Genomic DNA, 16,588 nt, shown 5'->3' with positions numbered 1-16,588 from the left:
GCTCGAAAGTGGTCATTGGAACTTTCACATTAATGTGCTTTCAATCAATTCTTGGAAAGACAAACCCTTAGTATTACTAACAATGAAGACCTGTTCACTGAGCCACTCTTCAGCCTTTTCACCATACTGTATGCATCAGCATCATCCGTTGATGTGGCTTTGCTCTCATAAAGAAACATCTTATGGTCTAAGTATCAGAGAGGGTTAATAAAATCATAAAAAGAGTGGGCCAGGAAACACATTAACTATACAAGAAGTGCTCTTATATGGCCCACAGTGCTGTACATTTGGAATAGACATAAAGAACTTGAGCATTGCATGAGCAAAAAGAACATCCCTATATTATCAGTGTACATAAATCAAGCATGACCACTCTGTCTTCATTTTCCATTTTAGTTACAAAAGATAACATAAGTTAAAGTGTTAGTTTTAAAATACAATAACAGTATAGCAGCTACAGTAAACTGTAAATCAGGAACCTTTCTTGTAATATTTGTGTTTTAATTCCTAAATCTGCGATAACTGATTGTTTGGCCACTTGGGGGCAGTGAGAAAACGTGCGAATGCAACATTGAATTATTATTACCTTGTAAGTTGATAAAGTCAACTTAGTTGGCAAACAGTTACGCCTCCAGTTGTGGAGCAACCTTATCATTAATTTAGAGTTACTGCAAGTTATGTTTACTTTCATTTATAATTTGAGAGGAAATCTACATTTTAAACAACTCAAGGTCAGAACAAATCTGAGAAGTACAGTATGAGTATAACAATCTGTGGGGTGATTTTATGGAATGGTTTGGAGCAGGAGTTAAAACAAAGCACAAGCATATTCAGTTTAAAAGGATGTACAGAAACACTTTTTTGGAAAACTATGAGAATGAAGAGAGGTGATTGAAGATGAGAAATGATTGTATATGTATGTATAAATGTAAGTAGGAATAACTTGCATAATGACTTAAAGGACAATCATTGATCAAGTAAGGGGTGGGAATTAATAAGCATTTGCTTCCTCCTACTCCCTTTCGGACAAATATAATTTTTTTTAAATTATTATTATTAATATGAAGACTTTTTTTTGTTGAATATATAAATATTATCGTGAATGTGGATAAATACTGTATTTTAATAATACGGTATTCTGTTTTTCACATTTGTTATTTTTTATTTGTTATTTTTTTAATCTGTTCGAAATAAAGATTGAAATGAAATTTCTATTAAAGCTCTTTTAACCTTCCTTTGAGAAAAATATCCTATCAGCTGCTAAATGTTCAAAGTCAAAGTCAGCTTTATTGTCAAAATTATGTGTTATACATCCAGAAATCTCGAGATACCGTTTCCCGCAGTCCCACAGTGTGACATATATATACATAAAACAAAACAAAAAGGGCCTAGATAAACGGGGTATACAATTCAAAATGTTAATAATATATTTAAAGTTCCACTATGTTCACCAGCTAGTTGCAAACCGTCTCCGTCTGCTGTCTGGTGCTGAGCATGTATCATACAGTTCGTTTTTAGAACTTGTTTCCTCTGAAAGCAGTTGCTATCGTCACTTTGAGAGCACTGATAGTATACCAAAACAGTAACATTGCCTGACAGATGAATAAGGATCTGAAACTAGCTATCAAGCTCCATAAAGCTGAGAGGGAGCTGCAGATCTGGGTCATCATTTATATTTTTATGGCCGTTTTAAAGTATCAGGCTTGGATATAATGTCCAGTGAGGGAGGTGGTTATGTTGCTGCTCTATCACTATCTGTGTGTTTTGGTTCAGTTCACTGGACAGCTGATGGATAAGAGCTTAGCCTCTTGCTCTCACCTCCAAAATCCTCTACGGGTGAGTGGTGTACCATTACATGAAAATATGTGGCCCTGCAGGAGCATGTGGGCTGGTAATCTGCAGATGGAAAATAGACCAAAACTCACTTTTATGACTTGAACCTTACTGAACAAATCTTCATTCATTTCAGCATTCTATTTCCAACACATTATTGGCAAGTTATTACATGTTTATGATTTCTGCTGCAATGATGCTGTTTTTCTATAAACAATGAATACTTCCCCACCAATGTTGCATCTTGTGGTGTGAAGAAGATGCAGGCATTGAATCTGTATATCTTTAAATGTATAATAACAATGTCAGCCCAAGTTCTTTGTTGTGTAAGATGTAACTGGCTGATAAATGTTTCCATAGTGCTGCACATGTTTTATTGTTGCTTTGTTTAAGTTGATGTGGCCTGAGAGGTTCTATATTTTCTGTCTACAGTATATTCATGAAAAGATAACCGTTAAAGTACCTTTCAAGAATATTAACTACTTGATTTAAGATTTTGATGTTATTTAAGCATCTAAACTCCTCCAAAAATACATAAATACCCGATTGCTAATAGTTAAATGCTCAGAAACATTACACACACAAACAGATTTAAATTCAAAATGTATTTTGTAACCAATTAAGCCATAAGCCCATGATTAATTATTCACCTATTTTATTTGTTTCCGTCTCATACACAAAACTATATAATACAGCTCCTTAGCTCCCAGCGCTAACTCAGTGCTGTGGTAATCTTTGCATGCAGAGGCCTTCAGGCTGAATGCAGGTCATATGTTCACTTGACATTTGTTCTCCTTCTGTTTTTCACAGGCCATTCCCTTGAGTGCAAGTCTGTTTGACCTTGGAAACATATTCAGGAAACATAAATCCTGGAACACTTATGCTATAATGATGCCATTCATTACTCTAACATCCCCTTTTCAAAAGAAAAAACACATTTACATGAAACATATGGGCTACAGTGTATCACGTTGTGCATTAAGTTGCTGCAATTACAACATTTGTGAGTACTTACTGTAAATGTACTGTATGCATAATGCAACACATTGAGGATGGACAAAAAAGACAACCTTTATAATGTACACAAGGCAGTGCTTTAATAAGAATATTAATTTGTGTGGTCCAATATGAGTCTAGGACATAACTCAGTGGGGTTGGGGTCAAGACCTTTCTGAGACCAAGCCTAAACTAGGGACTAACTCGTACCCAGTCAGTCGTATCTTATTTAAGTAATTCTTCAAGGATCAAATTAATATTACTGAACTACTTTAGGCCCTGGTGCCTTAGAGCCCTGAAATGGGGTGTCATTTCATGTGTGACAACTGCCAAGTTCTATTTAATTGAACAGTCCATTCCATGCAGGCCCAATGTTTGTATAAATAGCGAGAAAATAGTTTTGTAAGACCAAACAACCTTGAATTTGGTAAACATAAAAACGGAACACTGAGGATAATTCATATTTTTTCTCATTGTGGCAGTAACATGCCGTTTAAAAAAAACTGCCGTATTAATATAATTGAATATTATCTTAACAGCGGGTTGGGTGCTTTTGTGGTGTATCATCATCAGAGTTACTCTCCATACAGAAGATTTAAAATGTGTATTTGCAGCTTCTCCTGTTTTATTGAAGCTTCTTCAGACGGCATGTTGTCGGCTAAAACTAACTGTCTGACCCAACCAAACCTCATTTAGTCGGGACCGGGGAGTTCAGTGACTCCCCTTCAGTAGAATTTGTAAGAGTTCTTATGACACAGAGATCCCTGAAACAGCTTAATCAAAATCTTAAATTATAAAATGCCACTTATTGCTCAACAATGTGTCATATTTTTCATGTGTCGCTGCACTGATGAAAGACACAGCTTCTGTATGAAGCTCCCAGTCCACATTTGATGAGTCCCTTTTGGAGCAGCCTTGCAGGCTCTGACAAAAGCATGAAGAGACAACAAAGACTATTTTATTCTTGGACATCAATTCAGCTGGTATAATGTGTTGGTCAATATATCACAGCGGGGCACATATTGACACATGGCCAGACTTGTATTAATGTCGGATGAAAATGTTGCCCATGTGAGATCTCATAAGCCTGATCATTGTCCATAGAGAAATACCTTTAAAACTAATATAGAGTTTGATTACTTACGTTACAATTATTACTAATTATTAGGTAGAAAATAAAAAGTGTAGTTGAGAAACACATATGCACCAGCTTTAGACAATGGATAAAAGACCTTCTTTTCAATTACTTTATATTTCTATCATGTCTCGTCTGAAATTGCTTACGAGATGTTTCTGGTGTGCGTTCAGTCATGATTGTCCTCGGTCAATGCAGCATTAGAATAGACCTGAATCAATATCTGCCCATATGCTCTTGCTCTACGTGGATTGACACTTGAAAAAAGACACTCATTGGAATGTGTGGCGAACACAATTATTCATTTGGCAGATGCTTTTGTCCAAAGTGAAATATGATCAAAGCCACAGTAGATTGATGAAAAGACTTTGAGAAACTTCGCTCCACCTAACACAAGTGCTTGTCATTGTCTATTTCTGAAAGTTATTACTCACCAATAACTCATATGTTTTATGTCTAAAGCTAATTTAATTGGCAGAATGTTATCAATGCTGTTACAGTATTATAAGGAGTATAGATAACAGAAGTCAAATAAGATTTTCATTTTCATTTTTAAAGGATATTTGTAAAGTGCTGTCACATTTAGAACAAACATGTTGTACACTACCTGTAAAGTTTAATGTTTTCTATCCTTAATTATCATTAAACACGACACTGTTACACAGCGGAAGGTTGACCCTTAAGGAAAAGTTACAATTGTTTTAATAAAAGTCGCCCACACAGTCAAGAGTAAAACACCAAAACCCATTAATTTCACATTTAAATAACAATAAAATCTAAATTTGCAATCTTGAAATTAACATAGAGCATAGTTTTGTTTTTTTGTCTTTGGAAAGCCGACCAATATTTCATGCAGCTAAGATGCTTTCATGGAAACAAAATTAATTAGTCATAAATGATAAAGTCATATTTCATCAAATGTGGATGCAAATGAGCAAAGCAGTTAGCAGTGAGCAAAAGTTATTATGATTAAGGTCTGCACTATTAAGTCTCTTTAGACTCACGCAAGCGATAATCCAGCTCTCTAAAGATAACCATCAGGCTATTTCGTTGTGTTAATTACATTCAGATCTTAACTTCAGAACAAATTAACCCGAACATGTGTGCTCCAGAGTCGGATTCAAAAGCTTATGTAAGGAACATTTGTACATTTCACTACATTTGTGTGGATCAGACGATTTGGAGATAACTGACAGTCTCACATTTGTAAAACCACAGGGCAATATTAACATCTGTTAGAACACGTGTCACCTTTGTTAATGTGGGAGGTGTAACATTTTCTGTCAGCTTATTATTTTGTATCTCCCCTGACACAGATAAAATATTACAAAAAACATGGTGAAAAATGGATTGAATGCTTTATCATGAGAAACAGATCACGGGCAGAGATCACGTGTTAATACTACTGACAAGCACCAAAAACCTTGCAGGCATTAGTAAACCTTCCATTCTCAAAAATACATCCTATTTTCTTGTCAAGGTAAAGTTCATGTCCAAAGTATCTTTCCAAAGTATCTCATCCCTTCACAATTACCATTCAATGCCGGTATTTTTTCTTTCACCTTGTGAGCCTGTGTGTGTGTCATCGTGCACATAAAATTAAAATAAAATTAAAAAAAATATATATATATATATATATGTATCTTTATCTTTTTCCACATACGTATATGCAAGACTGGAAGGGATAAAATAGTAAGGTCTAGTAATCCCAAAGGGGATGGGCCAAATCTTTTTGTACAGAAATAAAAAGTAAAAAAGGAATGAATGTAACCATTGTATTTCCTTGTTGGAGCAAAGCACGGAAACAAATATTACCTGAGATGGAAGGCCACACACAGCGCTAACATGGCCAGCTGTGTGCCGCCACATTATTATAACCCTCAAATGTTTCCATAATGCTTCTATACATCTGTGCCTTTAAAAGTCAGGCTGCCCTCTGAGAAACAGTGATTTCATAGTCGATAAGAAACAGAAATGCCATTGAACTGCTGTGGCATACAGAAATGAAAAGATTATTGGCACATAATTTAAAAGTTGTTTTTATTTTTAGGATTATTGTCACTTATTCTATTGCATATATTTAATAGGGCTCATAACGTAAAAGAAAGGCAAAAGAAAGAAAAGCAAGAGATGGGAATTTCCAGTCAGGAAAAAGAAGACTGATCATTTTCCTGTAGTGAATAGTTGCTTTGAAAGCAAATGTCTTCTACTCCAAGTTGGAATTCTTTTTTTACACTGCCCAGATAACAAAGAAGATCTTTGATGCTACTGTAGTCAGCCTTTCCACTTGCATTGTGCGGTGGCATCATAATAGGAAGAGCTGGTGGATTCCCAGTGATATCAATGCTGCTGTTGATCTACAGTACAGTATGGCAAAGTGCATACTTCATATGATCAAAAAATATTATGTCATTAGGAATTTGTATCTCTTATTACCCCTGAAATAAATATCTTCAATATCTATTTACTCAAAGATCAAGAGATTTTCTTTATTCTTACCACTACCCCTAAATATAAATGTGTAATACAAAATCAGTCAGAAACTGAGGCTGTAATGTGGATTCAACATTGTGAATGGTTGAATCCACATTATGTCCATTTTGTTGGCGTTCTCCAACATCACATACTTCATTTATGTTGAAGGTCTTGGACTGCGAGTTCCCTTAGTTTGACAGTTCACTCAATATCCGCATTGACGTGAACAAGAAGTCCAATCAACACTGACATTACCAACCTGACCACTGCCAGAATCAGATTGAAATGTTCCCAAGCTTATTACAGCAGGGTCAAACTATTCCACTTGTGTAAATTGCATGTTCAGATGCCCTGTAATGACAGCCCTGCAGCAGTCACTTGACATGTGGATCAACCTTTTCAGTTTTTTTACTCATATCGCAGTCAGTGGATTTGATGGATCCGACAGGAGGAAGTAACACAATCCAAACACGGATCCAAGACCATTTCCTGTGGTTTATTAATAATAAACAATGAAAGGAAGGATCTGCACATCACCGGCTACAATAAAGTCCATTCGAAAGCAGAGACGTTTTGGGCAGAACCCTTCGTCCTAAAAACAAACCACCTAAAAGTGATCCTCAGTTAAACACATCCATACAAAAGAGGTAAGACACAAAACTGTGTCATCCCCATTCAACAATCACCAGAAAAGACAAAGAGTCGACAATGTACTGCTGTGGACGGTTGCATCAACCTTTAGACACTTAAAAAAATCTATACCAGTTTAAGTGTACTATACTTAAATATATAGTATTTAGAATATATTTCACTGTTTGGAAAGAGTATATAGCAGCTTCAGTTTCTCATCAGACTGTATAACTGTCTCAAGGCAAGGAAAAGCAGTAAAAACGTTCTCAATTTAGCATACAGTTATGGGTTTTACAAATGGCTAAAATATGTTTTGCTGCTGCCACAGCTCTAAGTTACTTATCTATCTTCGATGTTGGTAGTCCTGTCTGTTACTCCAAACTGAAGCTTTTAAACCGCTGATCTGCCGTAGGTAAAACACTGACTGTGGATAAGTCCCCTTTAATGTCAGCACACAAGGAGATTCACTCACCAGAGGGGGCGCTCTCACACTCCTGTAGGTTACACTTCTGGATGCTCTCCGGGCACAGCTCAGGATCACATTGGGCTTGATCCACTTCTTCGTCCGTCTCTGCCTTTGTGTTCACACATTTGATGAGTCGACGCTGCACTCCGCCACCGCAAGAAGCCGAACACTGCAGAGACAGTTTACACTCATTTACAGATGTTTTACTGGACATTGCTTCTTTCTGCAGAAAATGTTGTGATTTCACATCAAATATTCATAGTTATAGATTCTAGAAACATTGGTTTTGTTTTATTTGTATCAGTGAACAAGATGGGGTGCTCTGAGGAGTTGCAGTACTTCATGGAGATTAGCAACAAGGCTGTTTTATTAAATTAATTAGAGACTTTAGGTTTCAGTTAAATCTGGAAATAGTGGATATCCTATATTTTTTAGTTTGTACGTGTTCAATGATAATCGTTATATAACTGATTCTTTGGACATGATTTTCATTGGCTGTGTGCCGTTTTAAGACTTTCAGGCTCTAGAAAGGTAGTTTTGTCGTCACTGCTCATATCGTTCAGGATTTTAAACGATTATATAGAAAGACCCTTTGTGGACTGGAGTCATAAGAGAGACAGGGAGGAACTGATATCCGTGTAATTGTCACAATGGGTCAGGTTATTATAAGACGACTGCCTGCTGATGTTTGACTGCGCATATACCACACGGATCATAAGTATTAATGTGGGTTTCAGAGATAGAAATGCTTCCCACCATTATCTGTACATTTTTTAAATGCTGCTGCCTCTAACTCAATGTGACAAAGGCAGGAATACTACAGGATGCGTAGGCTTTGAGAAGAAACTCTGGACCCAAAAGGCAAATAATGAAAGGGTTTTTGATAATCCATGTTTTTTCTGTTGCTTCACAGTTTTCTTTATTGTTTTTTATCCAATCAGTTCACACCACATCATTTCTATGGCTATTCTAGATCTATTAAATACATATCCCTTTTATATTTTGCCACTCCCTAATCCTTTGACCACTCTTTTTATCTGTTCTATTCTTTCTTCTTATCCTCCCAACCAAGCATAGTAGTGAGGCCTCAGAGGTCCAAGACTATCTTCAAATTAATTCATAACCAAACCTACTTCTTCACACAAAAGTTAGATCTCTAAGCCAATAACAGGGTTTGATATCTGGTTATATTACATTCTTTACATTAAAACACTGTATGAATTATCCAGTGACCCTGAACGGGATACAAGGTTTAGAAAAATAATAGTGAGGTGGACATGATAACAGAATAATTCATAGATTTTTACATATTCAATTTCTTCTTGAAATTGGTCTATAAATCATACGGAGTTATTCTCCATTTGTTGGTTTGCATTTGCATGTGCATGTGTGTGTGCGTGTGTGCGTGTACCTGTCCCCATGATCCAGTAAGCCACTGAGCACATGGCTGGCTGCTACATGATTGGATGTTGCTGGGCTGGAGGGCCACATCACATTGATCCTCTTCTGGACAGGTGACCATACGCTGCTGCTCACCTCCGCCACACACCTCAGAACACTGAAACACACACACAGTTTCTGAACTTCAGCAAAAGATATTTGATTTTGGTGATCTAATTTCACACAGACTTGATGCTTGTTCAGGGTTAAACTAAAGGCAAGTTAGATTTAGGACTTTTTAAGACTTTCTCTAATGTCACCCAAAATGTAATTTAAGGCCAATTTGACATACAATGTATCCACTATCGGAGGCATTTAGAGTAAGGATGATTTGAAGACGGTACACAACATCGCAACAAAACAATTCATAAAATGCTACTTCTCATGTCTGTATTAAAACGTGTAAAAGGTTGCTTTTAATACCAATAAAGGCTTTATTTTGAGGGCCACTTAGCTGTTAAGACATTGGAAGGATCCGCAGTAACCCTTTTGCTTCAAAAGGGGAAATGTTTCATCTTTGTGTTTCTGTCTTTATTGTTACATAATTATTGCAAGGTTCAAAGCCAACTTTTTGGTGAGTTCAAATACTAGTAATAAGCTACAAAATCTTTTGATGCAGTCTTGAAGTATTTTGACACTCTTGCCTCAACCTTTAATTGAAAATACATGGGAAATGCTTGAGAAGATTAAGCCACGTCTAGCAGACACCAGAATGCACAAAACGCCATGTTCCTCATTATTTTCTCAGGATCACTCACCTGGCCCCAGGACGAGGTGTACCAGTCGAGACACGGCTGAGGGTTACAGGTCGTTTGAGTTTGTGGCCTGGAGGACATGGCCCGGCAGTGGAAAGGTCGGAGAGGTCTTTGATCCCGCAGGTCAAAACACTGGACCTCTCGTGATTTAATGCCTCCTTTACAATTCTTGGAACACTGAGGGAAGACATGGACTGATTGTTATTCTAATATCATGAACAGCTGGAGCTTGTTAGTATTCAGTGGTAGTGGGTTTCATCACTCATACAAAAAGCTTGGCTAAAGTGATCGATGGTTGCATTCAAGAAAAAAACTGCAGTCTCAGTGTCCTTTGACTTACTACACGAGATAACCTTTGACATGAATGATGAAAAACATTAAACATTTATAACAAGAATATCCTATCAAGAAAACCTTTTTTAGGTAAACCCTTCTCTGGGTCTGAACACCTCATTTGTTCAAGAGAGTTTATCTTTCTCGTATTTTGGGATCATCAGTCATCATCAGTGATTATTGTAATATTTAGCAAGAGTCTACAGACATACTAGCGCCTGATACATGACACATATTTTGTCCAAAATATGATATAAAGTCAAGTTGATCTGGTTATGACACTGGAGAGAAAGCTAAAGTATCATTTAAGTTATTACAATCTACTTTATCTCAAAGTAGACATGAATGTTTGTTCAAAATGTTATGCCAATACATCCAGTGGTTCAATTGGAGTCAATTCAATTGAAACTACAAATGTTAATCTGGTGACGCTAGATAACCTTTATTCCCTGTGAATCATGAATGTGTTTGCCACATTTTTGGGGAATCCCTTTGATAGTTTTTGAGATATTTTAGCCTGGACCTGAAGAGTTAGAGCGACCAACATTGCTATCCCTACAGACAGCACTTAATAAATACCTCTTGCTGTGCATATAAACAAAATAGATAAAAAGAACAGGGGAAAAATGTGTATAAACAAGATCCACAAGTAGTCTAACCTCACTCCATTCTTCTAATTTCCATGTGGAGCAGGGGCGCAGGTAGCACCTCTGGGCTGGCGCTGGCCTCTTGGCGGGATTGCAGCCTGAGTTGGAGCCAGTGCTGCAGGCCAAAGTCCTCCAGATGGCCCCCAGACCACAGCTGGTGGAGCACTGCCAACAAATGTAGTAACACATGAGAACACTAATTACACGTAGTAATTTCAGGATTAGATGCGAGAAAAGCTCCGGCACAACAAACCTCACTGATACTGTAACAATGCAAATCATGTGAAACTTTACATTTGTAAATCAGGCTGAAAACAACTAAGGAATATGCAAATAAAAGCACAATCTTAAAATGTTCTTCTGTTTAAAACACTTGAGAGTTTTAAACAGAGGCAATTGTTTATCAAAAGTGCCATAAATTCATTACTGTATGTAAATTGACATCAGCTGCATAAACTTAAGGTCTCCAAAGAATTCAAATGTGTACAGGGACCAAAACTAAACGCTGTGTCTGCATGATAAAAGCAGATGCAGACAAAAATAATGAGACACGGCTGTGCTTCATCCCACAGTTTAAGTACAACACCAGAACATGTTGACGCAGACTCACAGCACTCCAGTTGCCGGTGACCCAGTAGGCAGCAGTTGTCACTTGTGTGGAGGCTGAAGTTGGCGCAGATGATGGCTCTGGAAGCGGCCACAGAATAGGTGGATGGTTTGGCAAAATGGGCACAGCAGGTGTAGGTGTTTCCATGTGCTGCACTGGCATTGTGTTATGTTGAGGAGGGGTTTCTGTGGCTGTTGTCAGCTGGTATGAAGAGTCCTGATCAGTGTCACTGCTGCTCCCAATCATCGGGGGGACGATTATATCGTTGTAATCAAAATCAGCTGAATCAAACGTAGGAGTTCGGGATGTGGAATCTGCTCCAGTTCTTTCTGTGAAGGCGGGCTTTGTCTGTATTTGTTTAACTGTAGCTGGCAAGAAATCATCTGGAGAAGGCGGAGTGGCTCCCTCCAGGTTTGTAGGAGATACAATTTCTGTTGCAGTTAACGACGTGTAGTCATCAGAGGCCTCTCTGTTACCTGAGGTTTGCAGAAAGGGAATGGGAAGAGGAGTGGATGTCTCCGAGGCAGGAAGTGAGGTTGTACTGAGGTCAAGGTGTGACTCCCATAAATTACCCTCACTAGTGGCATACAACGTATTCAAATAAGTCTGATCCAAGTCCAAATCCTCCAATGTGAAGGCAGTTTGCAATATTAATGTTTGGCTGGTTGTTTGAGGTATTTCTGAAGCACTTTCGTCCAGATGCACTGGTGTAGGAGAGACTGAAAAATCTGGACTGTCTACATCTTCCTCTCCTGCATTGATATATGGACTTAGCGTACGTTTGTCCTTGTAGCTGTAATTATATTCTTCATCTTCCTCCGTCCCCTGAGCCCCCACTGTTTTCAAATCAGTCTTGATAGTGGTTTTATGGCCGAGAGCGTGGTCAGCATACTTTGCAGTCACTGTGACATCCTGAGTTTGATTTTCCTCCTCATTGAAAATGTCATAGTTTTTTTCCGACTCCTCCACATATTGCTCCCACTTGGCATCCTGTGTGGGCTCCTCGGTAGTGAAAACCAGATCAGGAATTGAGCTTATTTTTTCAGGCCACCTCACATCCTCATCATGTGTCTCTTTAAGTGTTTTTGAATGCTCGGTTGTAGACAATGGCGGCGAGCGAGTGGTAGATACAGGCAGAAGGTAATCCTCGGATAGGAAGTCGTGCAAATGTTCAGAATTTGTTTGCACCGACTCCTTTGTTGATGAATTTCCGTTGACCTTCGTTTCGTCCTGATTTATATTCTGTGGCTCTTCAGTTCTCAAAGTGTTGGCAGTGGCCTTTGAGATTGTAGAAATGGCTGAAGGAGCTTTTGTAGTTTCAATGTAAGTGTTTTCTTTTATGCTGCTGGTTGGCTTGGCCCCCTGTGGAGGACCAACTCTGTCCCCTGAATCTTTTACATCATCCTCTAAGTCATCCGATAAGTCTTCATGGAAGTTGATAAAATTGTAGTCATAGTAAAAATCGTCCACTTGAACAGTGTTTTCTGGAGAATGATTAATATTTTCAATGTTATTGTGGTAGTGGAAGTCTCCTTCAACAATGTTGTTAAGATTATTGCTGTTACTTCTTGGCTGGGCTCTGGTGGTGCTGTGTTTGGGGGGAGGTTTGACTTCAGGAATAGAGTTAATTTCATTAAGCACTTCTTTGCTCGACCAGCCACTTCCAGACAAGTCGACCCCTCCAAAGTTATCCACCACCGGTGCACAGTCCTGGATGTAGCAGGAAGTGACAGCGAGGGGCTTCTTCTGAGGGTCACAGTCAATGCCGGTGTTTCTAGAGCAGGTTACATTACGACGGCGTACTCCACTTCCACAGGTCAGCGAACACTGCATGGAAGAAAATACACATCAGATCACCAAGTCACACTTTCTTAAAAATGTAGTCTTTTACATTAAGTGCAACTAGTCATAGCAAAGAAACAAGCTACATTTCCTTCCTGTAGCTTCAGTGTCTTGTACTTGTCAATCAAAATCCTTACAGCTTTAGAGGGAAACAAATTATAATTTTAGTAACCCTGGATTATGGACTAACCTGTACTTCACAACTGTCATACAACCAGAATTGTAGCAAAACATTAATACACCTTCGTTGAGGCTTCAAATTTATTTCCAAACATTTCTAAAAAGTTGTGATTATGTGTGAAAGAAAATGTTCAAAGAACATGACCTCTGTGTAGTTGCTGCCCTGGTCATGGACCTTAAGATCTGAAGCAATTCAATATGCTGCCTCTGAGTAATCAGCATGTGTCTGTCTGTGTATGCCACTCTCGTCTTTTGCTTTTGTATTTTGAAAGAGCTTAAGATGTTTGAATGTCTGGTCATGGAAATGAAAAATTATTTCAAAAGAACTAGAAGATAAGAGGTTGAAAGGCTTTCTCTATGATTACTACATAGTTTAACATCATCCTTCACAGAAAGACCTTTTCCCAAGCTGTAGGAATATCTAATTTGTATTTTCATTCCCTGTTCAAACACAATTGTAGACAAACCAAAACCTCATATTCCAACCCAGACTCACCTTCGTCCAGCTGCTGGAGGCCCAGTCTGCAGGGCAGGGGATGTGTGTGTTGCAGGAGGAGAGTGACTCCGGTGTGGGTGTGCGTTCACATTCACTGGGCTGAAGTGCTTTCTGCTCCTCAGCACTTACTGCCTGAACGCAGAGCACCGTCCTTTTACTTAGGCCAGAGCTCCCACAGCTGGCTGAACATTTCTGCCACTCACCGACCCACCATCTACACACAGAGACACAGGAAGCACATTTATTTTCCATTTAAAGGCAAATAAAAAATGTTAAGACACCTACAGTAAATTGTCTTTACTGTAGGGTATTTTTATTATATGTACAGCACTTTGGCTCGACCAAAAATCGTTTAAAAATGTGCTATATAAATAAAACTTGATTTGATTTGATTTCATAAAATGTTTGACGGATTTGCAAATGGGATGAGTCACCGAAGATTCAGTGAGTTTTCCATTTTATTTTACCCCAAGCACACAATGAACATGTGTTCAGGGTGATAACATGTTATAACACATGTTATCACCCTGAACACATGCTGGTCAATAGACATGTCTTAAGTGTTTGTTTTATTTTAGTTGTGAGAGTTCACATTTGGTTACATTGTTCATTAGCCACTACACAACACAAACAATTATGAAATAATAACCCATGAAATGATTTTCTAGCAGGTCAACCTGAATTCTGGGCCATGATGTCAAATCCCAACCAATGATGAAAATAAAATAATTTATATATTGTTTATTTATCGCACTTGTCCACAACCTATTTCAGAAGCTATGCACATAAAGATTAAAAAAATGTTAAACAATTTCATTCGTCAATGATATCAAATAATGTTGATGGCCAACATCTGTCGGCAGTGGCTCAGTCAGTAGGGGCTTGGACTATGAGCCGTAGGGTCGCCGGTTCAAGTCCCTGACCAGACCTAAAAAATATGGAGTGTGGACTCAAGGACACAAACAGTTTTGATAAACAGGAAGGACAAACAACAGCTATTTCATGCTTTCCAATGCACTCTAGTCCTGCATATGTTCTCTGAGTAATGCGCACTTTAAGAGGCTACAATATTTTGATCTAATTCAATCTTATTATAGTTATTTTTTATTTAATGGCTTTTTGCTAACTGATTCCACTGTTCTCACTATATCGTAAAAACACTGTCTTACAGTTGTCATTTCCAGACAGAGGTTGATTGATCTATTTACCTACTTCATTTGCCTTTTTAAGTATAAAAAGATATAGATCTGCAATGTCAAACGACTTTAAAAGACTAAACTTTTACATTTTGATAACTGTAAGCTACATAAAGATAGTGTTTAAGTAGGCGAACGCCATCTGGCCATAGAAGTATCTGACATTTGGAGCAATCAAAATGCTATTTGAAGTTGAAAGCAAAATATGAAATCTCCCTTAATATAACTGCTCTAGCATCTTATTCCTTTTTTTTAAACAAGGTATCAATTAATAATAAGGTAATATGAACACAACAAAGCCTTTAAAGGTTAAGGGTGTGTCTGTGAATACTGCATTTGTAATTTTGTCAGAGCTGTCTGGAGGGTAAACTCACATGGCTGGACACGGATCCTTGTTGCAGCTGGTTTGGTTATTGTCAGGCCGTGTTAAAGGGTCACAGAAATGCTCCTCCACTATCCCGGTTGTCTTTTCCACACAGTGAACGATCAGCCTCTGGACACCTGGACAACAAGTGAGAGGAGAGAGAGCGTTTGTAACTCACAAAAACACAAAAAAGGCTCCCAGCTTCATTTCGGTCACAATAACAATAGCCTTGTGTCTGACCTGGTACGCTACATGATTAAAAAAGTCAGCATATAGACATAACTGAATACAGAACAATGAATATTTATTTTGCAAAACCAAGACCAACTTTTGGAACTCATAACCACACAACCAGCACTAAAAGCAACACTGCCGGTGCAACAAAAAAAAGTTGGGCCCACCATGTAGGTAAGTGGCGTATTAAGTTTTGAGACAGCATTACACAAATCAGTGCATGAAAGGACTTGTCTCATAAAGCTGTGACAGATGTATCTCCTCTAGCTGTGATACCTCTCTCCAACATTATTATTCTATTACCACCCTGTCAGAGAGGGTGACACCTCTGACCTCTGGGCAGCCTCTGTTGAGCTTGAAGTAGAAAAAAGAAAAAAAAAAGACAGGAAAAATGCCGGAAAAGCCTTGTTGAGCTTTTGTCAAAAATTCAACAGGGGCTTTAACGACACTGTTGTAGATATTTTGGTCAAATGTATTTTGAAAGTGGGTAAAATACTGTTCCTGTCACACTGAAACAGGACAAGTATGGTCTTTTAATGTGCTGACTTAAAACAATGAGTCAAATATTTTATTAATATTCTTTTAAGAGAAATATACACTACTGTTTACTTAAAATGACTGATAAAAGACTGAGAAATAGGAATGTCATCAACAAAGCGAGAAAAAAAGGCTAATTTCTCTGCATTAACAAAAGGTTAGACACTTTGTTTGTGTCTTGGCAGTCAGAAAAGGAGAACTGAACAACTGTTTGAATACAAATAAATGGAGAAATAACATAACATTGGTAAAGGTTGGAGAAAGAGAGGCGAGTAGCAGGAGGTGAATTTCAGATCAGATTTGTCCGTGAAACCTGAACTGTATTTACGAATGACGAAGAAGCACATTTTGGACTTCCATATAAAGCTGTTTAAGGTCAAGAAGTCACCAACTTTTTCTAAACTTGTTATAAAAGCTGTTCA

The 16,588-nt window shown here is 38.0% G+C and overlaps 1 protein-coding gene across 1 annotated transcript in view; it reads right to left on the bottom strand.

Moving 5' to 3' along the window:
• The window catches only part of LOC117471902 (A disintegrin and metalloproteinase with thrombospondin motifs 7), a 62,166-nt gene that overhangs the window by 6,473 nt on the left and 39,105 nt on the right, over window positions 1-16,588 (bottom strand). The window contains exons 17-23 of the mRNA XM_034117162.1: window positions 15,406-15,532; window positions 13,836-14,049; window positions 11,321-13,144; window positions 10,723-10,875; window positions 9,734-9,907; window positions 8,947-9,093; window positions 7,542-7,704 (exon numbers count right to left, since the gene is read on the bottom strand). Of these exons, the coding sequence (XP_033973053.1) occupies window positions 7,542-7,704; window positions 8,947-9,093; window positions 9,734-9,907; window positions 10,723-10,875; window positions 11,321-13,144; window positions 13,836-14,049; window positions 15,406-15,532 (2,802 nt within the window). The remainder of the gene's footprint in view (window positions 1-7,541; window positions 7,705-8,946; window positions 9,094-9,733; window positions 9,908-10,722; window positions 10,876-11,320; window positions 13,145-13,835; window positions 14,050-15,405; window positions 15,533-16,588) is intronic.

Source organism: Trematomus bernacchii, unplaced genomic scaffold (assembly GCF_902827165.1).
Source record: "Trematomus bernacchii unplaced genomic scaffold, fTreBer1.1, whole genome shotgun sequence".
Taxonomy (NCBI): Eukaryota; Metazoa; Chordata; class Actinopteri; order Perciformes; family Nototheniidae; genus Trematomus; species Trematomus bernacchii.
This window is presented reverse-complemented; position numbering and strand designations above follow the sequence as displayed.